Source organism: Protopterus annectens, chromosome 2.part0, assembly GCF_019279795.1.
Source record: "Protopterus annectens isolate FY-2018-M chromosome 2.part0, PAN1.0, whole genome shotgun sequence".
NCBI lineage: Eukaryota > Metazoa > Chordata > Ceratodontiformes > Protopteridae > Protopterus > Protopterus annectens.
Window position 1 is genome coordinate 978713545 of NC_056728.1, and position 26131 is coordinate 978739675.

General features: G+C 44.2%; 1 protein-coding gene across 3 annotated transcripts in view; it reads right to left on the reverse strand.

The window, feature by feature from the left end:
- Positions 1–26131, reverse strand: part of NUP54 (nucleoporin 54) — a 1988420-nt gene that overhangs the window by 381321 nt on the left and 1580968 nt on the right. For all 3 annotated transcript variants that reach the window (XM_044061229.1, XM_044061231.1, XM_044061230.1), the window contains one exon: positions 24422–24476. In XM_044061229.1, coding sequence (XP_043917164.1) covers positions 24422–24476 — 55 coding nt within the window. The remainder of the gene's footprint in view (positions 1–24421; positions 24477–26131) is intronic.

Consider the following 26131-nt stretch of genomic DNA (forward strand, 5'->3'; position numbering starts at 1 on the left):
GCATCTAGCAACTTAGCTTTAACATGATCCGGTAAAGCTTGTTCCTTTAGCCATGCATGCCTTCTTATCACTGTGCCTGTCATGGCTGATCTAAATGAAGCCTCCAGTGCATCATAGCCACATTTTAAGGAATGGTTGCTAACCTGTTGTATGTTATTTACCATCTCTAATACATATTTCTTATCAAGAGATTCATCAGTGGTTAGTTTTTAGTTAACTGATCAAGCATAAACTCTTGGTATTGTATCATGTGAAACTGACAGTTTAAAGCTCTAGCTGAGAGAGTAGCTGAAGTGTAGACCTTTTACCCCATCTGTCTAGTGACCTTGCTTCCCTTTCAGAAGGAATAGGGTTTTTAGCTGTGGTCGCGGCTACTGCCTTGGGACCCTGGGATATAGTTTCTGGGTCTGCAAGTGGGGCCTTGTAAAGGTGGTGATGAGTATCTGGCACCCTGTAAAATCTGTCTGGTTTGGCAGGGGCTGGGGTAAAGAATCTGGAGCGGAGCAAACATCATTGAAAGCATCATCCACCACAGAGAGAACAGGAGGTATAGCTAAGGGCCTGTGCTGTGGGAGGTGCAGAAAGGTCCTAAGTCTTTTCTGGAGTCTGAAAAATCCTGTTGCTGCCATTGGAACTGTTCTCGCATGGCATGCAAGGTTTCCCCAAAGGAGAATTCTTCTGGTGGGGAAGCAGCTGGAATGGATTCTTCAGCATCAGAATCTTCAAAATTGGAGAAGGGAGCCTCAGGCTGGTCAGTTATGTCTGATTCATCAGCAGAATCATCAGAAGACACTGGCTCAGGGGCTCTGCCCTAGGTCTCTTCTCTGGGGCTGAGAGGCCCTGTCTGGGTGAGATTGAGATCCTCTAATTAAAGAAATTAAATCTTCTGCCAAAGAAAGCATTTGAGAACTAGAAGAGGGCCTGGATGTGGGGGTTTAACAGGCACTGTTTTAGTAGTCTTGGCTGCTTAAGCCCTGGCGAAGGCCTTAATGGACATGGCAGGTGGAGGCCTAGGAGCAACACGTGCGGGGGTAAAGAACTCCAAGGGATGGTGTCTGATAAGTCAACCACCGTAGTGGGTAAAATTTCTGAGGTCGATTCAAGAGTTGTAGCAGGGGCCTCAGTTGTAAGAATAGGTTCAGCTGTACTTTGAGCAGTTTTCTCGGTTTCAGGCGAAACCGAGGCACTCATGTTTGCTTTACCGTGGTTTCGGCCGAAACCGCGGACCGCGAGTGTCGGTCTTTATCTTTGCGTTTTTTGGGGGTAGTCGGAGGATCCGACGGCATAATGTACGCAAAATCAGAACCGAAAAACTGTTCTGCAAACTCCGACCGACGCCTAAGCGTTCGTCGGTTGAAAGAGGCACAGGCCGAACAGGCTGCTACGTCGTGGGCTGGGCCTAAACAAGGCAGACAGTAAGAGTGGAAATCTTTATGAGGTATTTGTTTCCCACAGGTTAAACAATTGTTAACATTTCTGACATCGGCTGAGGCAAGAAAGAGTCCCCAACGGGTACTTAGCTTTAGAAGTCTTCAAGTAGTATTCGGTAGAAGTAATCTCTGGATCCGACCGACCGGCACTTGCGAACAGCTTCTGCTTGGCCACGCGGCAAGAAAGACTGAGGAAAATGGCGTCGGCTGATGCTTTTATACCCGAAGACCAACAGAGATGACGTCGGGTGGAGTGCGACATCAGCCGAAGCCGGACCCGGACTTTGGAATCCGGCCGACTGCAGGGCTGCCTGACGACAGGACAACCCACTTGTTATGACTGCAGATGCATCCATGAAGGACATCACCATAAAGAAGGGTGAGGAGAAGATAAGTAGTGGCAAGTTTAGTATTAGTTGCACTGGTGAGAAAGCTTTTGGCTCGGTTAAGTGCCCCTAGGTTTTGATGAGTTTTTCATTTCGATACATTTATATATGCTTGTATTTATCTAAATATGCATATGTATATTTTCTTGTTTAACGGGGAAGAGCACTAGTCAGGTTTGACCAGTTACATGTTCAGCCTAGGCTACAAAATTCAGTAATTTAACAGTAAACAACAAGATGTAGAACAGATACAAATACATGGAGCATCAGAAGAGACAATTGTAGCACAAAATATACAGAAGATGTAGGATTTCTCTGAAGATAAAAATACTGACTAGATTCAGAAAGTACAGTTGTGTCTCACCATAACTGTAGTTTGAGTAAATCAATGTTGCAGTACTAATCCTTGGGACTTCCTGCTGTGCAGAAGTCCATGATCAGCTTGATTGCCACAGTCTTAGCATCATCCCAAGCAGATGGACATTTTATGACTGAAGTCTGGCCGTTCTGGTATAAGAAAGGTGCCCATCTGTGTCATCTTCAGGTCTTTCTAAGCTGGGAACACAATTTAATGTCTGAAGATTGCATGACCGACACAACTGTATGGTCTTGACAGTTAATGCAAAAGGGAACAAACAAAAGATGATTAGGATGAGCCAGACGGATGAGAAGAAGAGCACAGGGTCCCTACATAAATGTACTGCAAGACTGATCTACTTGAACATCTACAATTATGGTAAGTGGGACACAACTGTACTACGTTCTTCATAGTCAGTAGTGCAGAACTAATCCTTGGGATGATTCCCAAAGCTGCTCTGAGGCTGGAAGAGAAAAAGTAGTGTTATTAGGAAATATTTTGTTAGATGGTAGAGATGAACCATGCCCTGGAGGCCTGACCAAAGTTATGAAGGAGTCAAAAGAACTCCAGATGGCTGCCTCTAGGACTGTTTAGTGGGGACTCCTTTGAGGAAGGCACTGGTAGTTGCCCAGTGTCTTGTGGAGTGGGCTCTAATGCAGACAAGCGGAGGCTTTCCAATGTATCTGTAAAAGAACCTGATGCAGTTTATAATCCATTTGGAGATGGTTTGCTTTGAGGCGGGTCTGCCCTGTTTTCCATTTGCGAAGAGTACCAACAACTGGTCTACCCTATGCACAGTCTTTGTTCTGTAAAGGTAGTACCTGATCTGTCTGCGGACTTCCAGTGAGTGAAGGATTCCTTCCAACGTCTTCTGTGGCTCTGGGAAGAAAACTGGCAGATGGAATGCCTGATTAAGGCTGAGTTCATAAACCAGCTTGGTCAAAAATTAATGGTTAGTTGTGAGGGTTACCATATCTTGTGGAAGACAGTGAAGGGCTCCATACTCATGACAGCTTACAGATCAAAGACTCTTCTAGCTGAAAGTACAGTTTTGTACCTACCATAAATGTAGATGTCCGATAGGTATGCATCTGCAGTCCTTACATATGGGTTGTCCTGCCTCAGGCAGCCCTTCGGTCGGCCGGATTCCAAAGTCTGGGTCTGGCGTCGGCTGATGTCGTCCCTTCCCCGACGTCAGAGCACCTGGGGTATAAAAGCGTCAGCCGACGCCATCTTCCTCAGTTTTTCTTGCCCCAGATGCCAGGTGCCCTCTAAGGAAGGCTAAATTTGGAGAGATGCAAAAATTCCAAACATGCACAGCAATATAAAACAAATACACCATAATAGATAACCCCAGCTAGCTAGAATGAGGGATAAGTACCCAAGGAATACCATAGAGGGGTAGGAGGGAGGGAAAACCTGACTGCAGATGCATACCTATCGGACATCTACATTTATGGTAGGTACAAAACTGTACTATGTCCTTCAAGGATGCATCTGCAGTCCTTACATATGGGTAGAATACCATAGCCAAGCTGGGGGTGGTAGGACCTAAGAAAAGGATGGTGTAGCTAAAATGCCCTGCAGGACTGCAGTAGCAAAACCTGCTCTGGATCTGGAATATAAAGGTAAGTTGCAATGCTTGGAAAATGTATGCACGGAGCTCCATGTAGCAGCTTCTAAAATGTCCTTTGTAGCCACCCCTCTTAAGAAGGCTGGGGAGGTGGCTGTGGCTCTGGTGGAATGAGGTCTAATGTTAGCTGGCACAGTTTTGCCATGAAAAGAGTAACAGAATCGAATGCAATTCCCTATCCATTTTGAAATTGTCTGTTTGGAAATTGCTTTTCCTTGTACACCAGCAGCATATGCTACAAAGAGCTGGTCAGTTTTTCTGTAAGTCTTAGTTCTGTCCAAATAGTAGCGCAACTGTCTGTGAATGTCCAGGGTATGCAGAAGTTTCTCTCCTTTGTTTTGTGGATTTGGAAAGAAGGTAGGCAGGTGAATAGCTTGGTTCAGTGAGACCCTGGATACCACCTTTGGCATGAATGAAGGATTGGTTCTCAATGAGACTCTGTCCTGATGAAAAATAAGAAATGGTTGTACTGCCATGAGGGCCTGCAACTCAGATACTCTTCTTGCTGAGGTTATGGCCAGAAGGAAGGCAGTCTTCCAAGACAGGAACTGTAGTTCTGAAGATGCTGCTGGTTCAAAGGGAGGTAGAGTTAATTTTTCCAACATGAAGTTAAGGTCCCATGTAGGCACTGGTGGTTTTCTTGGAGGGTTGATGTTTTTTATCCCTCTTAGAAACTGTCTTAGCAGAGGATGAGAAAATACAGGTGGATCAGTGTTGTACTCTGCTGAAATTGCTGAAGCATGAATTTTTATGGAAGAGTAAGAAAGGCCATTATGGAGCATTTCTGCCAAGTATTCCAGGATATGTGGAATGCTCATCACTGTCGGATCTTGGCCCTTTGTGGTGTTCCAAGTGCAAAATCTTTTCCATTTTGCTGAATATGCCTTTCTTGTGGAATGCCGCCGAGCTTCCATGATGATATCCTTTACTCTCCTGGATAGTTTATCCTGGCGAGGAGTCAAGGTATTTTCCAGGCTGTCAGCTGCAAGGTTTTTAGGCTTGAGTGCAGAGTTTTGTAATTGTGCTGTGTCAGAAGAAGTGGCCATTGTGGTAGAGGCCACGGTTTTGAGCGTGACATGCTCCTTAACAGTGGGTACCAGTGTTGTCTTGGCCAGTCCGGAGCTATCAGAATCACTTTTGGCTGTTCTGTCCTGACCTTCAGTAAGACCTTGGTCATTAATGGAAGAGGTGGGAATGCATATACTGTTAGAGTATTCCAGCTGAAAGAGAGGGCGTCCACTTTCCATGCTTGTGGATGGTATGTCCTTGTGCAGAATTTCTTCAGTTGATGGTTGTGGTGGGAGGCAAAAAGATCTATGTCCGGCCTCCCCCATGATTGTGTTATCTGAAGGAAGGAGTCTGGGTGCAGCATCCATTCGTGTGGATCCATGATATTTCTGTTTAGGCTGTCCACCAGTAGATTGTCTTTTCCTGGTACAAACTGGGATTGCAGCTCTATATTGAGTTTTAGGGAAAGTTCCCAAAGATTCATTGCCAGCCTGCAAAGAGGGTAAGAATGGGTACCTCCTTGCTTGTTTATGTACCACATAACTGTGGTATTGTCTGTCTTTATTAACAGGTGGCCTTGATGCAGGAAGTGTTCGAAGGCCTCGATAGAATGTATCACTGCCAGCATTTCCTTTTGGTTTATGTGCAGGCGCAATTCTTTTTGTGTCCATTGTCCTTGAATGCATCTGCCCTCCATGTGCGCTCCCCATCCATGGTATGAGGCGTCCGTTGTAATGGTTTGGCTGACATTTGGTTTGTTGAAAGGCAGACCCATGTTTGACTGGCTTGCTTGAGCCCACCACAGAAATTCCTTTTGAAGGCATGGAATGAGGGGGATCAAAGCTTCTAGGCTGTGACTGTGTTGAGACCATAGACTCCTTAGGTACCATTGTAGTTTCCTCATATGCAGCCTTGCTTGTGGAATCAGAAGAATGCAAGATGCCATGAAACCCAGGGCCTGCAGGATTTTCCTTGCAGTCAGCTGGGTTTGTTTTGTCAGATTTCTGAAATAATCCGGTAGTTGCTCTTGTTTGTCTTCTGTGAGAAAAGCCATTTGGGTGGTTGTATCTAGTTTTGCACCCAGAAAAATTATTCTTTGGGATGGAACAAGTCTTGATTTCTGAATGTTGACTGTGTATCCCAAGGCCTGAAGTAGGCGGATGGCATAATTCAAGTGTTTTACCAATGTTTGTTGGCTGTCCGCTTGTATAAGGCAGTCGTCCAGGTATGGGTATATTTGAATCCCCTGAAGTCTGCAGTGTGCAATTACTGATGCCAGACATTTCGTGAATACTCTGGGCGCAGTAGATAAGCCAAAGGGCAACGCTGAGAAATTGATAATGCTCTGAACCTGCAAGAAATCTGAGGTGTATTCTGCAACTTTGTCTGATAGGGACATGCAGGTATGCCTCCTTGAAGTCTAGAGTTACCAGCCAGGACCCCTTGCCCAGCATGGGAAGGAGTTGCTGTAGGGTCAGCATTTTGAATTTTGGCACAATGAGATAAGTATTCAGTGCGGACAAGTCCAGAATCGGCCTCCATTGCTTTTCTTTTCTTGGGACAAGGAATAGTCTGGAATAAAATCCTTGGCCTTGTTCTGTGAGAGGAACCTTTTCTATAGCTTTCATTTGCAGTAGGTTGGAAATTTGCTTGAAAGCCTCTGCCCTTTGATTCGGTGGCAGGTTTGGCATGCCTTGTCTTTTTGGTAATGTATGAAAATGGAATATGTATCCTTTGTCTATTATTTGCAGTGTCCATTTGTCCCTTGTAATACTGTGCCAATTTTCTGAGAATAAAGACAGCTTTCCGCCCAAAGGTGCTTCCAATTGAGCCCTGGTTGGCGAAGTCAAAGTCAAGTCATTGAGTTTGTCCTTGTGCAGCAGTTGTAGGTCCTGCACTACCTCTCTGGTTAGGTGGCTGCCATTGACGTCCTCTGTAGGAGCCTCTAGTTTGCCCTCTACCTCTGGCACGCCTGTTTTTGCCTCTTTGAAATCTGTCTGTGTCTGGAAAGGACCAATTCTTAGAAGGCCAATTTCTGCTGAATCTTGGTGGTTGGACCTGGAGAAAATCTTTGACTGTCTGTACTGATTAGCCTTTTCCTCAAAATTCTTTAAGACCTCTTGAGCCGTGGAACCAAATAACTTTTGTTTTTCCAGTGGTGCATCCAGAAGCTTTGCTTTAACATGATCTGGCAGTGTTTGTTCCTTCAGCCAAGCATGCCTACATATGACTGCACCTGTCATTGCTGATCTACATGAAGCTTCCAATGCATCATAACCACACTGTAAGAAATGGTTGCTAACCTGTTGGGAGTTATGCACCAGATCCTGAAGCGCCTTGCGATCTAGGGGTTCAGGTGAGGTTAGTTTTTTATGCAATTCATCTAACAGATATTCTTGATACTGTATCATATGGAACTGACAATTCAATGCTCTCATAGAAAGAGTGGAAGAAGTGTACACTTTTTTACCCCATCTCTCTAAAGCCCTGGATTCCATTTCAGAAGGAAGTGGGTTCTTAGTAGTGGTGGTTGCAACCCCTTTAGGCCCCTGGGAAATAGTTTCTGGGTCAGCCGAGTGGCCCTTGTAAAGGAATAGATGTGTGTCCGGGACCCTGTAGTACCTGTCGGGTTTGACAGGAGCCGGAGGAAGGGAGTCTGGGGAAATACTAGACACAGAGTACACATCTTCTATAACATTTAGAACAGGAGGAATAGCCAAAGGTCTATGCTGAGGTAAATGCAAAAAAGTCCTTAACCTCTTCCTGGAATCAGAGAATTCCTGGCCTTGCCATTTGAAATGCTCTCTCATGGAGTGAAGGGTCTCCCCAAAGGACAACTCTTCAGGGGGGGAGGCCGAGGGAATAGATTCCTCTGCATCAGAATCCTCGTAGGCCGGAAAAGCCTCCTCCTGGTAATCTGAAAGGGCAGAGTCATCTGAGGCCTCATCAGAGGACTGGGGATCTGTCTGCTCAACCCTGGGCCTTTTGCCTGGAGGTGGTTGAGAGCCCCTGTCAGGGTGTGGCTGAGAGCCCCTGATTAAGGAGATAAGGTCCTCAGCTAAGCTCAAAATTTGTGAACCTGTAGAGGATCCCTGAGGAATAGCCTTGGGAGGGAGAGATTTTGGCTGTTTAGCAGCTTTAGCATGAGTAAAAGCCTTAATGGACATGGATACAGGAGGCCTGGCTGCCCCACGTGCTGGAGTAGTTTTATCAACAGAAATGGTGTCAGATCTCCGGAGCACCGGTTTCAGATGGTAATTCTAAGACCGACCCAGAGGAGGCCTCCGGTACCGAAGGTACCGGCTGTGCGGTGTTGTCGGTCGGAACCGGTAAAGATTCAGTTTCAGCAGAGACCGAGACACTAGCGGTAGGCCTGGGCGTGGAGTCGGCCGAAACTGCGGACCGCGTGCGTCGGTCCTTTTCTTTACTTTTTTTGGGTAAATGAGCTGTCGGAAGCTCTGACGGCATTTTATAACAGTAAATTTGCCCAAAATATACCTCTGCAAACTCTGCCCGACGCCTAAGAGTGCGTTTATTGAAAGAAGCACAGGCTGTACAGGCCGAGACGTCGTGGTCTGGGCCTAGGCAAGGTAAGCAGAAAAAGTGGAAATCCTTATGAGGTATTTGTTTCCCACAATTTAAACAATTATTAACTTTAACCGTTTGATCTGACATCGGCTGAGGCAAGAAAGAGTCCCCAACAGGGTACTTAGCTTTTTTGAAGACTTCGGTAGCTGAAATCAAAGGAGCTGGCCGACCGGCACTTGCGAACTGCTTCTGCTTCGGGCACCGCGCGGCAAGAAAGACTGAGGAAGATGGCGTCGGCTGACGCTTTTATACCCCAGGCGCTCTGACGTCGGGGAAGGGGTGACATCAGCCGACGCCGGACCCAGACTTTGGAATCCGGCCGACCGAAGGGCTGCCTGAGGCAGGACAACCCATATGTAAGGACTGCATATGCATCCTTGAAGGACATCTGACACATACAAGACACATAATAAGAAAGGTAACCTTCCAAGTGAGCATCCTGAGGGGAGAGGCAGCAGCCAGTTCGAAGGGTAGCAGGGCTGGCTACTCCAAAACATAATTTAAGTCCCATGTAGGGATACAGTTCCTCCTGGCAGGTCTTACGTGTATCACCCCTCTCAGAAACAGTTTCATGTGCAGGTGAGAAAAGTGGTGGGTAGTCTGCAGCCAAGCAAGCTGAAATTGCTGAAGCATGAACATTTATGTTGGGGTAAAAATAATCCTGTTCAAATAGGTGAGACAGATTAAGCAATACTGAAAAAAAATGTCTGCTTGAGCTGGAATACTTTTTTGGCTGTGATACTACATGCAGAATCTTTTTCCATTTTGCCATGTTTGATTTCCTGGTGTTCAGCTTTCTTGGCTCCTTAAGAACAGATAACACCTGCTTAGGATAAAGCATCAAGGTGGGTGTTACGGCCCAATCTTCCAGCCAGTTAGATTGAGAGACATCAGGTTGGGGTGGAAAACTGATCCCCTTATTTGGTTGAGGTGGTCTTCAGGGGCATGCAAAACCTCCCCTTCCTGAGGGTGAGGAGTACAAAGAACTAGGAATACTTAACTTTTCAACATCCATTCCCTTGGGTCTAGTAAGTCCCTGGCTCAGGAAATCTGCTAGAGTACTGCTGTAGCCTGTCATGTACGTAGCAAATAAAAAAAAATAAATAAAATAAATAAAAAATAAATTTGAGCTGTCTGTGGTGATGGACTTGTCTCCTGCTCCTGTGTTTTCTTCCTGAGTCATGAGAGCAAGGGGAAAAGGGTTTCCATGGACTGAGAGTGTTGTTCAGACACATTTTTGAGAAACCATTTTAATCTTCCTCATATGAAGCTTTGCTAAAGGGACCATTGGGATACACAAAGCCATGTATCCTAGGATCCTTAAGTAATCTCTGGCTGAGATAAGCTACTTTGTAAGCAAGTGGTACAAGTATTCTGTGACAAAGACTATTTTGTCCAGAATGCCTTCTGTTGGATGGAGTCTATCATGGTTTCCCAGAAACAGGATCCTTGTTTGGGGAGTCACTTGAGACTTCTGTATTTTCAACATGGGACCCACCTTTTGGAAGTAGTCTGGAAAGCATCTAGGGTCTCTGCATCTCTGCAGTGGACCTTCCTTGGAGGAGACAGTCGCCTGGGTAGGGACAGATGTGCACACTCAGCGTTCTGCAATGTGCTATTAGGAAAGCCAAACATTTTCTGAACACTCTTGGGCCAGTACGGAGCCCATATGGCAGAGTACAAAATTAAGTATTTTCTGTGGCTGAGAGCTATAGCTACATGAAAGGAACACATCCTTTAGGTCAACTGTAACCATGGAGGCGTCCTGAAAAATCATAGGCAAAAGCTTACACAGAGTAAGCATTTTGAATTTTGGCATGTGAAATAATTTGTTTAACATTGAGAGATCTAAGATAGGTCTCCAGGTTCTTTGTTTTCTTGGGATCAGGAAGAGTCCTGAATAAACCTTTCCCCTGTTGACCTGGTGGAACAAGCTGTATGTACCCTTGCCTCAGCAAATCGGTTTTTTTTTGCTCCTTTAGAGGTCTTTGCATAACCAAAAAGGGTGAAATTTGCCTGAACTGGGAAAACTACCCCTTTTCAATAATGCTTAGTACCTACTGATCCCTTCTAAAGGTCTTCTAATGGTTTAAGAGGGAAAGCCTGCCTGCCTGCTAGGAATCCGGGAGGAAGGAGGGTTAAATTGGCAAGGAGGGACAGCAAATAGTCATATCTGTTCTCTGTGTTGGGTGTGCTCTTTGGCAGCAATTTATCTCCTATGGCTGTTCTGGTTGTCATCTTTCTGAATGCCTTGGTCTTCTTTCAGGGAAGCCTTCCCCTGTCTTATCTAGGTGGGAAGGGCCAAGTCATAAAGGGGTAGTTTCTATTACATCTCAGAGTTGGAGACAAAGCAGAATTTTTTTCAACAGTTTTAATCTGTTTGCATTTTTGTCTAGTTTCTCAAAGACTTGTACAGCTGGGGGTTCAAGCAAGAACTCTTTGTCCAGTGAAGCATCCAATAACCTGATCTGACAATGGCTGAGTTCTTGGCTAAGCATCTCTGCGTATAACTGATCATGTGGCAGCTGCCCCGCAAAAAGCATCTAAAGTGTCATCACTACATTTTAAGGAGTGTCTGACTAACTGTAAGGCTTCTTTGATAATGCTCTGCATCTCCTTGTACGAGTTTCTGTCTGACATGAAAACAAGTTTTGTTAACATTTTGTCTTGAAATGATTCTAAATATTTTACTTTATGAAACTGATAACTTAATGCTCTTGTGGCTTGGGTAGCAGAGGTACAAGTTTTATTGCCACACCTATCCAGGAATCTACTTTCCCTGCCATTAGTTAATGGGTGCTGGTATGGCCCTTTGGGGAACCCCTTTGGTAGCTTCAGTTGAGACTAAAGAGGAATCAGCTTTAGGATTTTTGTAGACATACTTGTGTGAATCAAGTACCTTGTAAAACCTATCTGGTTTCCTAGGAGCAGGTGATAAGGAATCCAAGTGAAGGGCTATGTCCTCATACATATTATTTAGCAGTACGTGTTCTGGTGGAATACCCAACTGTCAAAGGGAGGGGTAAGGTTAGTAGTTCCCTGTATTGCATCTGAGCTTGGAAGACCTGATTACTTTCCCAGTTAAAGGCTTCTTTCATTTTATGTAATATGTCTTTGAAGGAAAGGTCTTCTGGTAGGGAGACAGAAGAGTGTAATCAGAATCTGAATCTGGGTAGGTTTGGGGTTGCAAGTGACTTGAGTAGGAGAGTTCTTCCTCATCTTCAGATATTAGGAGTTGTCCTCCTCTGGGAAAGCTATATCCCTAATGCTTTTGGTCAGAACAGGAGTGACTTCTGAAGTCTAAGAAGGTTCTCTGGCTTTAACGAAGGCCATGAATTCTTGTGCTATCTTAACCAGGTCCTGTACTTTGGCCTGCAGCCCACAGAAAAAAGGCGGAAGCGAAGCCATGGTTGGTGTTTCAGTTTTAATAGTCATTTAACAGGCATGGCCAAGGGATGCAATTGGCTGAGCCCAACTTCAGAAGGAACACCACAAGTCACCAGATAGGTGAAGTCTCCTTGCAAAACTACTACTCTGACGTCAGATGCTGATCACCTGTGTAGTGGCATCAGTCCTAAATGACGTATGAGCAGTAGTAGTAACAGTGGGAAGGCTAGGAACCATGGCAGCCTCACAAGGGGCCTAGCCAGGGGGTTCCGGCCTAAGAGTCACCGGTCCTGGGGGCTGCAAAGGCACCTCACCAAGGTCCTCCTTTCAGCTTAGAAGTAGATGCTATCACTTTTTCTGTGGACTCTGGATCCCTGGGTTTTTCATCTTTTCATTTTTTTAGGATCACATCAGTGGTCATCAGAGTGGTAGCAGAACCTGCAGAAGACGCAGACTGAAACACTACCAAACAAGCTGTTGACGATGAGGATTCCATATGTACAGAGAGTACCTCGGCCCTATGCTCAAGGGTTTCTGCATGGAATTTAGCATAGTCACAGCAGTTAGAGATGTCATGCTGAAGCTCCAAACAAAACCAGCAAAAGTCTTTATGCAGGATTTGCTTCCCACAGGACAGTTACTAAGTTTTTCGAACATTAATTACAGAAGACTTTTCCCCAATGGGGTGCTTATCTGTTTGGAATCAGAGGAACTTTGGAATCATGAGCCAACTGACATACTGTGATCATATAACACACATGAAATGCATTGGGCTGCATGAAAGAAATGAAGATGGTGCTGATGTCAGTCAGCTTGGGATGATAAGACTCTGGAAATCAGGTGTGTTATGGACTTCTACATGGCAGTAAGTCCCAAGGATTAGTGCTGCAACACTGACTATGAAGAACATCTTCTAAAGTCAAATACAAAACACAAGAAAAATGATACAGCACTACGCTAGTGCTGAGAACAATACAATGTTATGTACATATTTACACAGACATGTAATTCAGTGACAAGTTCAGTGTAGAACAGCATTACGTGGAATGCAGTATAGCTGCAGAGCTAGGTAATATAACTAGACTTGCTGCAATTGCACTTACCTTGCCTATAAAGCTAGGCTTTCAGTAGTAGCCTGACTTTGGAATAGTTGACTTTATTTTGGTTCAAGGGAAAGACTGCCACAGTTTGGGGGCTTTTATGAAATAAATGTTGTCTGGGCAATGGAGACAATGGAGATTTTCTTTTTGGGTTTGGTGAACTCTACCAGAGATGTAGTGACTTCTCAGGTTGAATCAAGAAGTTTGGTGGAGAAGGTTGATGGCATGTCCTGTTGCAGAAGTTTAAACAGTGATTTGCGAAGTAGCCTTTACAAGCCTAGCCCACAGAAGTGCCCTGGCATCATACTGCCCAACGTTAGTTCCCAGTGCCTCTATCAAGCAGAGCCACTGGAGTAATCCCCGGGTTGAACTTTCTATTTCCCATCCACTCATCAAGATTTCTCTTGAAGAGGGACAGCAAGGTGCTCTGCTTGACATGTATCGGAAGTCTATCCCAGCGCATGGGCAGTCTCTGGGTTATGAACCTGTCCCTCCAGCATGTTCTGTTGATTGTGGTAATGAGGTTGAGGTCTCTGGAGTGTGTGGTCCGGAGGGATTGACATTTCTTTAGATGTAGAGTTTCTAACAGAGCTGGATCAGACATGGCTTTGTAAGTCAAGAAGAGAGCACCTCTAAGTAAGCAATATGAGACAGAGAATAGCTGGAGTCTTTTGAGTCTGTGCGTGTAGGACATGTGTTTAATGCCTAGGATCCTCTTTGTGAGGTACTTCTGTGGCCTCTTCCAGCTGTTGCAAGTGTCTAGTGAGGTACATACTAAATAGGGCATTATACTCGATGATTGGTCTAATGAGGGAAGAGTAGAGAGAAATGATGACCTCTTTCTTCCTGGATGCAAAACCCTTGGTAATGAGATGTGCCACACAAAAAGACTTTTTGATCACAATGGTAATGTGGTGGCTGAAGGACAGGTTGTTGTCAACCTGTGTCCCCAATCTCTTATAACGCCTTCAGTGTTCAGGGGCTCCCATCAATGTTGTAATTAGTAGGAAATTAGTTTTTACCAAAGGGGATGACTATGCATTTTTCGGTGTTAAGCTTAAGGCCATGATTTCAACACCAGTCACTGGTCTCAGTGAGGCCTTTCTGTAGGATGTCTGCATCACTTAGGGAGTTTAATAATGGCTCCCAGCTTGCAGTAGTCTGCAAACTTGGTCCGCCAGAGTCCCTTTGCGTTGGCTTGGACTTCTGAGAAGTAAATGCCAAACAGGAAAGGAACCAGGACCAATCCCTATGGGACTCCACTCATGACTGGTCGGCAGTCTGACTTGGAGTCCGCTACTTTCACACCCTGTGTTCTATCTTGTGAGCCAATTTGCAACCCACCTAGTGATACAGGGGTTAATGCCTAGTTTGGTGCATTTATCAATAATTCCTAAGTGAGGAATGGTATCAAAGGCCTTGGCCAGATCGAGGTAGGCTGTATAAACTGCCCTGCTGTCTTCCACAGTTCTGGTGACTGACTCAAAGAAGTCAACCAGGTTAAGCAGGCATGATCTAACTTTCCCAAAATCAAATTGCGTGGGATCTAGAGTTTGGAGATTCCCTATATCCTTGTTAATTAGGTCCATGACTATGCGCTCTATAGCCTTACATATCAGACTTGTCAGGATAATGGAGCAATAATTCCCAGGGCCTGTATTCGCCTTACCTTCATCCGGGTCTATACTGAAACTAAGAAAGTACTAAACAGCGAATGTATGTACATAGACACATAAAGGTCGATGTACATACACAGCAAAACACAAAAACAGCAAAAATCGAAACACCGAACATGTTTCATCATCAAAATGCGCCACACTGGTACGTAAAAGTCCAAATAAAAAACTAAATTATTTTGCTTTTGCAGAGGGAAGCCCCCCTGCACCGCCCATGTGGGGAGCTTCTCCCCCCCACACCCCCCTAATTAAATAAACCAATTCAGAGACCGCACCACAGTGGGGAAAAGGATATATTTCCTTATCCCCACCAGCATGTTGCTGGCTAAGAAACACATCTGGCGTTCCGGTTTTCGCCCTTTACTTGTTTCGCTCTGTATGTACATCGACCTTTATGTGTCGATGTACATACATTTGCATTTCTGATCTTTCATTCTAGTAATATGTAACCCCTTCATCAACAGCCCTGGTGATTAACTCAAAGTAGTCAACCAGGTTAAGCAGGCATGATCTCCCTTTCGCAAAGTCAAACTGCGTGGGGTCTAGAGTTTGGAGATTTCCTATATTCTGTTAATCAGGTCCATGATGATGCACTCCATAGCTTTACATATCAGACTCGTCAGGCTAATAGGGCAATAATTCCCAGGGTCTGTAGTTGCTCCTCTTTATGGAGAATGATGACTGTAGCAGTGCGCCATTTAGTAGGGAAAAGCCTGAGTTGAGGCTGTGACTGAACAGGGCACACAGATGTGGTGCCAGTTCGCTTTGTAATTCATGTGGAACACAGGGATATTATCAGGTCCCATGGAAGCTGTATTCTTGGCCTTGGACAATGCAGCTTTAACATGTGCTGCAGTAATGCTGGGTGCCTGGCATTCTTCTGACATTGTGATTGGTTCTTTAGGAGGGAGAGAGAGGGGTAAAGTTGGCACTTGGCCAGTATGTTGGCAATATCTCACAGGAGGTACCACTGTACAGTAGATCAGAGCAAATCTGGGTTTTGCCGTAGAGATTCTTGATATAACTGTAGAAGGCTTTGTGGTTGATTTTAATGTCTGCTGCAATTCTGCCTTCATAGCTGGCTTTGAAGAATTTGATGAAGGATCTCAACTTTTTGTTGAGGCTAATAAGGGAGTTTTTCCAGTCTTGGGACTTCACCTTTTACTGCAACAGTTTCTTCCTTCTGTTGTAGTTTATTAATGGCAGGGGACTACCAGATTGGCTTCCTTTTTTTGGAGGAGAGAGTCTTTCTTCTGTGGGGTATGGCTAGTTCCATGCATTTATGTACATGTTTGTACAGTGCATTGGTGTATGATTCGGTAGTCATGCAGCTATTTTTCCATTGCCATGGGTGCCATGAAGTTAGCCACCTCTGTTTTTCAGAGACCAAAGTCAGCTTTGGAGAAGTTTTTCAAGGTGGTATTCTCTGTGGGTGTGTGGGTGAAGTGTGGATTTCCATAGTGATTAGTTTATGGTCGGATCTGACCAGGGAGGGACTGACTATTGGTGTAGAGCGACGGTCGCCCATGTTAGTAACAACCAGGTCAAGGATGCTGCTTCCTCTAGTAGGGTTCAGAATGAGCTGGTCCAGGGCACTGGAAATGAAGAATTCCAGGAAGTCTTGGGCCAGTGTATTGGTGCTTGAGTAGTTTTCCCAGTTGATGGAGGGGTTAGTTGACATCTCCTGGTATGAGAGTGTTGGGATGGACCATGACAGACACCAGTCTGCTAAGCAACATGGAGTGAGAGTCTAGAGACATGGTTGGGGACCTATGGCAGGCTATGACCTGGATCACAGTCTTACCCAATATTAGTTGTACCTGAAGTGTCTCAGATACGTTATGCTGGGCTACTAGTCTGGAGGTGTGCATATCCTTTATGAATATGGAGACACCACTGCCTTTGGAGCTTCAGTCCATGTTTCATAGTCGAAAGGTGTGGAATGAATTATAGGCTGGTAGCGCAGGGGTGCTTCCTGCTGCTTTAAACCAGGTCTCTGTTACAGCACAAATGTCGATATTCTCCATTTTGAGGAGTGCTTCGAGCGAGTGCATCTTGAGATTTAGACTTCTAGCGTTGAGCAGCATGACCCTCAGAATGCATTTATTTTTAGGGGTTATGGTGATAATTTGGTCTTTGGAACACTGCCTAAAAAAGGCACTAGAGGGGTGGCAAGAGCCTTAGCCAGTACCTGGAAACCCAGGGATGGCAGATGCAGGCCATCTCTGGCAAAGCATCGAGGTTTGTCAATCATGTCATCCCAAGCAGATAGATACTAGATCCCCTTAGAATGACACCAGAAACTTAGCCAATTGTTGAAGTCAATCATTTGTTGTTTTTACTGAGTATTACTCTGGGTGACAGTAGGATACTGCTCAGGGCTACAGTCCTACCTGCCTGGTCCACATAATCCAAGAGCTCCACCACGTCTCTTTTCATGTAGTCCAGGGAGGTGCATCTCAGGACTTTCACACCCACATGGACAATGACAGAGTTATACAGACAGCTGACTGTTACCTTCTCCTTATTCAACCTAGTGAGTGGGACATCTGTGTGCCTCACTACTGAGTCACCTATGATTAGCCTTAGGGGCTTAGGTTGAGGGGCACACTGTGGAGGTAAGCTATGTGTCCTGTAGTTTGTGCTGTGTTGTGGAAGTTGAGTGTGTTTCTGTCTTGGAGGACTCTGCTGTTTGGGTAAATTTCTATTGACAGCCTCCGCGAAGGTGTGTGTGTGTTGTTTGTGTTTTATATGAGAGCTGTGATGGTAGGTGCTCTGGAGGGCTACATGCTTCATGTGGTGTGTTGCAGGTGTTGACCTCCTGCTGACCAGCTAGTCTGGTCTTGGCTGGAGTGTGTACAACTTCCAATTTGGTGATATAAGTGCATCTCTCACAAGTCTTAGTGTTGGGAGGTAAGAGGAGGGGGTTGTCTGTGTACATGAGGCAGCTGCTACACTGCCTCAGAATGCCTAAGTGCACCAGGTTAATAGGAGAAAGCAGTGGGAACTGCTCTTTAATCATGCCAGGAGAGGTGGTCGTGACTACTAAGAAGTGGAGCTACTTCCTGAAGAACGACTAGTGCTGATGGCACTTAGGTGTGCTACAATAACTGCTACAAAAACCTGTTGAAGTGCAAAGGGATTAAGCTATTTGAAGTGCAAGACAACAAGAAAGAACTAGCAAGATCTAACGGAAAAACTGAAGAGGAGAATTTCTGGCACCGATAATAGTTTACACCTTAGCTCGGTGCCGCTGCGTGGAGCTTAAACAAGCACAAACCCATGCAAACGCAGGCTTTTAAACCAGACAGTTGAAAGGGATAGAAAAACTGCCCAAACACCCAATAAACTACAATTTCAGGGCCAGAAACCACTCCTCTTGTGGTAGATAGGCTACCTAGTGCTTACCACTCCCACTGATAAGCTAGAAGGCTTCTCTCCAACACAGAAAGGCTTGGGGGGGCTCAGAAACTTATAAACATTCCTGGAAACAGCAAATCTATATCTGGACTGGACTAGTTACAGGAAAAGTGGGAAACGAGCTTAGAACTTTTTTTTAACAGGAAGACAGCTAAAACAGCAGTAAAACAATTCAAATGTAGGGCAAGCTAGCACATGAATGTGTAGCAATATTAAAGCAATACAGTTTAAATAAATGCAATTAAATTAAAAAAAAAAACGACTAAAACCAAGTGCAGAAAGCAGTAAATTAGAAAAAAATCATAAAATGGAAGAACTCTTGCAGTCTACAGGACACCAAAACTATATCTGCAGAGCTTAAGTGCAAACCCACGCAAACATGGGCTTTTAAACCAAAAAGTTGAAAGGGATGGGAAAAACTGCCCAAACAGCCAATAAACTACAACTTCTGGGCCAGAACCACTCTTCTTGTTGTAGATAGGCTACCTGCTTACCACTCCCACTGATAAGCTAAAAGGCTTGGGGGGGTGCAGAAAAGTACAGTTTTGTACCTACCATAAATGTAGATGTCCGATAGATATGCAACTGCAGTCCTTACATATGGGTTGTCCTGCCTCAGGCCGCCCTTCGGTCGGCCGGATTCCAAAGTCCGGGTCCGGCGTCGGCTGATGTCGCCTCTTCCCCGACGTCAGAGCGGCTGGGGTATAAAAGCATCAGCCGACGCCATCTTCTTCAGTGTTTCTTGCCCCAGATGCCAGGTGCCCTCCAAGGAAGGCTAAATTTAGAGACTGGATAAAAAATTCCAGACATGCACAACAGTAATAAACAGATACACCATAACAGATATCCCCAGCTAATTTGAAAAAGGGAAGTGGACCCAAAAAGGAGAATTTACAGAGAGGTAGGAGGGAAGGAAAACCTGACTGCAGTTGCATATCTATCGGACATCTACATTTATGGTAGGTACAAAACTGTACTATGTCCTTCAAGAATGCAACTGCAGTCCTTACATATGGGTTGAATACCATAGCCAAGCTGGGGGTGGTAGGATCTAAGATAAAGATGGTGTAGCTAAAATGCCCTGCAGGACTGCCGAAGCAAAGCCTGCTCGGGATCTGGAATATAAAGGCAGGCTGTAGTGTTTGGAAAATGTATGCACGGAGATCCATGTAGCAGCTTCTAGAATGTCCTTTGTAGCCACCCCTCTTAGAAAGGCTGTGGAGGTGGCTATACCTCTGGTGGAGTGTGGCCTGATATTGGCTGGCACACCTTTTCCATGGAAAGAATAACAGAATCTGATGCAGTGTCCAATCCATTTTGAAATTGTTTGTTTGGAAATTGCCTTTCCTTGTACTCCAGCAGCGTAAGCTACAAATAGTTGATCAGACTTTCTGTTGGCTTTTGTTCTGTCCAAGTAGTAGCGCAATTGCCTGTGTATGTCCAAAGTGTGCAGCAGCTTTTCTCCTTTATTTTGTGGATTGGGAAAGAAGATAGGCAGGTGAATTGCTTGATTTAGAGACACCCTGGATATCACTTTTGGCATGAATGAAGGATTGGTTCTTAAAGAAACTCTGTCCTGATGAAAAATGAGAAATGGAGGTACTGCCATGAGGGCCTGTATCTCCGAGACTCTTCTTGCTGAGGTAATTGCCAACAGGAAAAGTGTTTTCCAGGAGAGAAATTACAATTCTGAAGATGCTGCTGGCTCAAAAGGAGGAAGAGTTAATTTTTCCAACACGAAGTTGAGGTCCCATGCAGGCACTGGTGGTTTTCTGGGAGGTTTGATATTCTTTATCCCTTTTAGAAACTGTCTTAGCAAAGGATGTGAAAACACAGGTGGATCACTGTTGTATTTTGCTGAAATTGCTGAAGCGTGTATTATTATGGAAGAATATGAAAGGCCATTATGTAGCATTTCTGCCAAGTATTCTAGTATCTGTGGGATGCTCATTACTGATGCATCCTGACCCTTGTTGGCATTCCAGATGTTGAATCTCTTCCATTTGGCTGAATAAGTTTTTCTGGTGGAAGGTCTGCGTGCTTCCAGTAAGATCTCTTGAACTTTCTTGGAGAGAGAGATATGGGGAGAAGTCATAGAACCCTCCAAGCTGTCAGCTGCAATGTTTGCAGGTTGGGATGAACCGTCCTGTAATTGTGCTGAGTCAAAAGCAGAGGCCATTGAGGCAGGGGCCACGGCTTGGTGCGAGTTATGCTCCTTAGTAATGAATACCAGTGCTGTCTTGGCCAGTCTGGAGCTATCAAAATGCCTTTCGGTTGTTCTGCTTTGATCTTCAGTAACACCTTGGTCATTAATGGTAGAGGTGGGAATGCATAGATTGTTAGAGAGTTCCAGCTGAAGGAGAGAGCATCCATTCTCCAGGCTTGAGGATGGTGTGTCCTCGAGCAGAACTTCTTCAGATGATGATTGAGGTGTGAGGCAAAGAGATCTATGTCCGGCCTCCCCCATGCATGAGTTATTTGTGAAAAAATGTCTGGATGCAACATCCATTCATGCGGGTCCAAGATGTTTCTGCTTAGACTGTCCGCCAGAACATTGTCCTTGCCTGGAACAAACTGGGATTGCAACTGTATGTTCAGTTTCAGGGACTTTTCCCAAAGAGTCATTGTTAGTCTGCAGAGGGGTAAGAATGAGTGCCTCCCTGTTTGTTTATGTACCACATAACAGTGGTGTTGTCTGTCTTTATTAGCAGATGACCTTGCTGAAGAAATTTTCCGAAAGCCTCGATTGCATGAATCACTGCCAACATCTCTTTTTGATTGATGTGTAGATGCACTTCCCGGGGTGCCCATTGCCCTTGAATGCATCTGCCCTCCATGTGCGCCCCCCATCCATGATCTGAGGCGTCTGTTGTAATGGTTTGGCTTGTTTGAGGTTTGTTGAAAGACATGCCTTTGTTTAGCTGGCTTGCTTGTGCCCACCACAAAAATTCCTTTTGTAGACATGGAATGAGTGGAATAATTGCTTCTAAGTTGTGGCTGTGTTGAGACCATAAACTTTTTAGGTACCATTGTAGATTTCTCATGTGTAGTCTTTGCCAGTGGAATCAGAAGAATGCAAGATGCCATGAAACCCAGGGCCTGCAGGATTTTCCTTGCAGTCATCTGGGTGTGCTTTGCTAGGCTTTTGAAGTAATCTGGTAATTGTTCTTGTTTCTCTTCTGTGAGGAAAGCCATTTGTGAGTTTGTGTCCAGTTTGGCTCCTAGAAAAATTATTTGTTGGGATGGTAGTAGTCTTGATTTTTGAATGTTGACTGTGTATCCCAAAGCCTGTAGTAAGTGAATGACATAGTTCAAGTTTCTTATCAAGGCTTGCTTGCTGTCCGCTTGTATAAGGCAGTCGTCCAGGTAAGGGTATATTTGTATCCCCTGGAGTCTGTAGTGTGCAATTACTGATGCCAGGCATTTCGTGAATACTCTGGGCGCAGTAGATAAGCCAAAAGGCAATGCTGAGAATTGATAATGCTCTGACCCTGCAAGAAATCTGAGGTATCTTCTGCAACTGTGTCTGATTGGGACATGCAGGTAATGCCTCCTTGAGGTCCAGAGTAACCAGCCAAGACCCCTTGCCCAGCATGGGAAGAAGTTGCTGTAACGTCAGCATTTTGAATTTTGGCACAATGAGAAAAGTGTTTAGAGCGGACAAGTCCAGTATAGGTCTCCATTGCTTTTCTTTTTCTTGGAACAAGGAACAGTCTTGAGTAGAATCCCTGGCCTTGTTCCTGAGGAGGAACCTTTTCTATTGCTTTGATTTGTAGCAGCTTTGAAACTTGTATGAGTGCCTCTGCCCTTTGATTTTGTGGCAGGTTTGGCATGCCTTGTCTTGTTGGTAAGGTATGGAAGTGGAACCTGTAACCTTTGTCTATTACGTCCAGAATCCATTTGTCCTTTGTTAAAACGTGTCAATTTTTTGAAAATAAGGATAATTTTCCGCCTAAAGGTGCTTCTCTTTGAGCCTTGGTCGGCGGTGTCAAAGTCAAGTCATTGTGATTGTCCCTGTGGTGAAGCTGAACTCCCTGCGCCACTTCTCTGATTAGTCGGTTGCCATTGGCGGCCCCTGTAGGAGCCTCGGTATTGCCCTCTACCTCGAGCACGCCTGTTTTTTCCCCTTTGGAACTTGTCAGTGTCTGGAAAGGACCAATTCTTCGAAGGCCAATTCCTGCTGAACCTTGGTGGCTGAACCTGGAGGAAATCCTTGACTGTTTGCACTGATTTAGCCTTTTCCTCAATTGATTTCAACACATCCTGAGCATTAGCACCAAATAGCTTGTGTTTTTCCAGAGGTGCATCTAGAAGCTTTACTTTAACATGATCTGGCAATGCCTGTTCTTTCAACCAAGCATGTCTACGTATGACAGCCCCTGTCATAGCTGCCCTACATGAAGCTTCCAATGCATCATAACCACACTGAAGAAAATGACTGCTAACCTGCTGGGTATTATGAACCAAATCCTGCAAGGCCTTTCTATCTAAAGGCTCAGGAGAGGCTAACTTTTTCTGCAAATCATCCATCAAGAAATCCTGATACTGAAACATATGAAAAAGACAGTTAAGGGCCCTCATGGCAAGGGTGGCTGAGGTATAAACTTTTTTGCCCCACCTCTCCAGGGACCTAGATTCCCTGTCTGCGGGCAAAGGATTTTTGGCCGTGGAAGTGGCCACTCATTTGGGCCCCTGGGAAATAGTTTCTAGATCAGCAGAATGGGCCTTAAAGAGATGTTTATGCGTTTCAGGAACCCTGTAATATCTGTCTGGCTTGACAGGAGCAGGAGGGAGAGAATCAGGAGAAGCACTCGAATCTGAGTACACATCATCCAATACATCTAACACTGGGGGCATAGCTAAAGGCCTGTGCTGGGGTAACTTAAGGAAAGTACGAAGCCTTTTCCTGGAGTCGGAGAAATCCTGGCCCTGCCACTGAAAATGCTCTCTCATGGAGTGGAGAATTTCCCCGAAAGAAATATCCTCAGGAGGAGAGGCAGAGGTAATAGACTCCTCAGCATCAGAATCCTCGTAGGCCTGGAAGGATTCTTCCTGGGAATCTGAATGGCCTGAGTCACCAGAGGCTTCATCTGAGGAAAAGGTATCTGTCTGCTCAACCCTAGGCCTTTTGTCTGCAGGTGGCTGATAACCTCTGTCTGGATGAGCCTGGGAGCCTCTGATTAAGGAAATTAGATCTGCAGCTAAAGTCATGATCTGTTTATCAGAAGTGGGACCCTGGGAAAAAGATTTAGGAGGGTGAGACCTAGCCTGGCTGGCAGCCTTAGCACATGTGTAGGCCTTGATGGACATAGACACCGGAGGCCTAGCTGCCCCACATGCTGGAGTAACTTTGTCCACTGGTATGGTGTCAGGCAAATCTTGGCCTTCGGTTTCAGGAGGAAAATCAACCACCGGCACCGGGGTAGCCTCCGGGGCCGAAGTGTGCGGTAAAGTGGTGTCGTCGGTCTGGAGCGGTTGAATTACCGCCTCCGAAGAGACCGATGCACTCGCGGTAGGTTTTGGCGTGGTGTCGGTGGAAGTCGCGGGCCGAGAATGTCGGTCCCGGTCCTTCAGTTTTTTGGAAATATGTGTTGTCGGTTGTTTCGACGGCATGATATAGGAGTAATTTTCCCCAAAAAAAGTCTTCAGCAAATTCTGCCCGGCGCCTGAGAGTGCGCTTATTGAAGCAAGCACAGGCCGAGAAGTCGTGGTCTGGGCCAAGGCAGGGAAGGCAGTAAGAATGGAAGTCCTTATGAGGTATTTGTTTACCACAGGACAAACAGTTATTAACTTTTGCAGTTTTATCTGACATCGGCTGAGGCAAGAAAAGGTTCTCCAACGGGGTACTTAGCTTTTTGATGACTTCGGTAACTGAAAACACAGGAGCTGGCCGAATACTAAGTGATTCTGATACAAAGAAGTAATATTGTTTTTAATCATTTGATCTAGAGTCACAAAGATATTTATTTTAAACAATGTATTGACATAACAGCAAGTGTTCTGAAGAAGTCTGTTTAACAAAGGACAAAAGTAGTTACAATCCTACATTGTGGTGCTGTGATTCCCTTTGCTGTGTGTTATTTAGTATGTAGTAAATTGCAGAACTTGAAAATCTTGAGAAAAAAGACATAGTAGGGTGAATAGGCTGTATTACCAGTTCTTTGGACACCAACACTCATGGGGTAAGAGTGAATTGCAGTGCATGACCAAACTATACAGAAAATAAAACTTTTAAGACAGGAAAAAACTTACTTGGCACCTCTCAAATGTCAGAGAATGAAGAATTTAAAAAGTATAATAATTACTGCTACAGATTTTAAATGGAAAAAATATTATCATTTACTTGAAAATTACAACTTGCAGAAACAGAAAGTGCGACAGTACCACACAATACAACAAAGACTAATCACAACAATGTGGAAGCAATGTACTTACTTATCAGGGTCAGGGTTATCCACTTTAGCTTGTTCCCAAATAATTGGATCAACACCTTAAAGAGGAGAAATATCAACATTTCAGATAAATATTAAAATACAAATGTTCAACCCTTTTCATTTTGCAGCCATGAATTGCCTCCATTTTGCCATGGCAATATAAATTCCTTAGTAGGAGAGGAAATCAAAATAATCTACAAAATACACTAGCATCTAAGTATGGGACCTCAATTAACTAGGCTGAATTCTTAAAATAATATGCATGCAAATTATTTACAAAAGAGACAGGAGAATGTGATTATAAAGATGCTTTTACATTTAACATGTAAGTGATGACGCTCTAACACAAGGTGAGGATGATGTATGGCTGGACACTACAGTAGAGGCACACTTCTGTGATCTAGTAAAGCAACCAATGATAGAAAACTTTAATCTTGCATCTTTTTTAATTATCAACAGATAGGTGAAATAGTGCAATACTACAGAATCAAAGAAATTATTTTTAAATATCTTCATTACATCATCACAGTAAGTGGCAACATGAGTTTGCATACTTTAATACAAAAGAAAACAAACCTCAATAACATTTTCCATTATTACTGTCTTGCAGCATACATAGTTTTATTTAAAAAAATAATAATTCACTCCAACATTACAAAGCTGAATTGCATTAAATATCACTCCTCCTCCTCCTGAGCATTACTTTGCAGGAATTGGCCCCACAAAGTCCAGCTATTTCTATGAAATGTACTCTTTCCCTTTCATAAAAGAACTGGAGGTATGATGTTTATTTCCTTTTCAACATTCTGTACTTCCATTCTAGTTGGTTTAAATTTTTTTTGCTGTCAATAACATTAAACTTAGCAATTCAGATCCTAAAGCCCAGCTCAACAGAATCGCTGCCAAAGTTACTATTGGCTCATTTCAGTCAAAAGTACTACAAATGATTTTTTAAAAATCTGTCAGTATGTTAAATTCCCAAAAACATATTCCTAATTTCCTCTGTCTTTCCCATCCATTGCATCTTTAGTATTTACTGTCTACCTAAGGAAAATCATCTGAAGTCTACTTGCGTAACCCTTGTGGACTTTGCTGTTCATTTTCTAGAAATAAAGATATCTCAATTGTTACTTTGTAATTTAGGTTTGTATTCTTTTTTTTTTTCAATATTTCCTAACCTTATCCGACTAATTCTTACAACTTTCGTGCAATAATTATATGACCAACTAATTATCCCTTTTCAAAAGCATCTTCTGTTGTACACTCAACCAAAGCTGGTTACTCATTCAGCATTCTCCCAACTCTTTGTCTTAACCTAAGCTATGTTATCAATCCTTGACAGTGAAGGCAGTCTCCAAGTTGCAGTCAAAACTCCTGTTTAGCCTCATCCCACTCCATCACCTTACCCTTCTGAAATTACAGTAAACTCTCAGTTAACAGGCACTTATGGGATTGGTAGATGCTGGAGAAGTGTAGTTTCTGGTTGCTTGAGAGTTACTATTAAAAGCAGACCTGACAAATGTTGTACCCTATACTATACCATACCATCAACACTATATTAATTTGATTTTAATATTGAAATACAGTAATTAAAAGCTTGGTAGGAATGATGATATTTTAAACTTATATTTCCGCTAGAAAGCGTGGCACACAACAGTTTTCAGTGACATGCTGAGTGGATTGAAATTGAATGAAATGAAAAGAGAGAGAG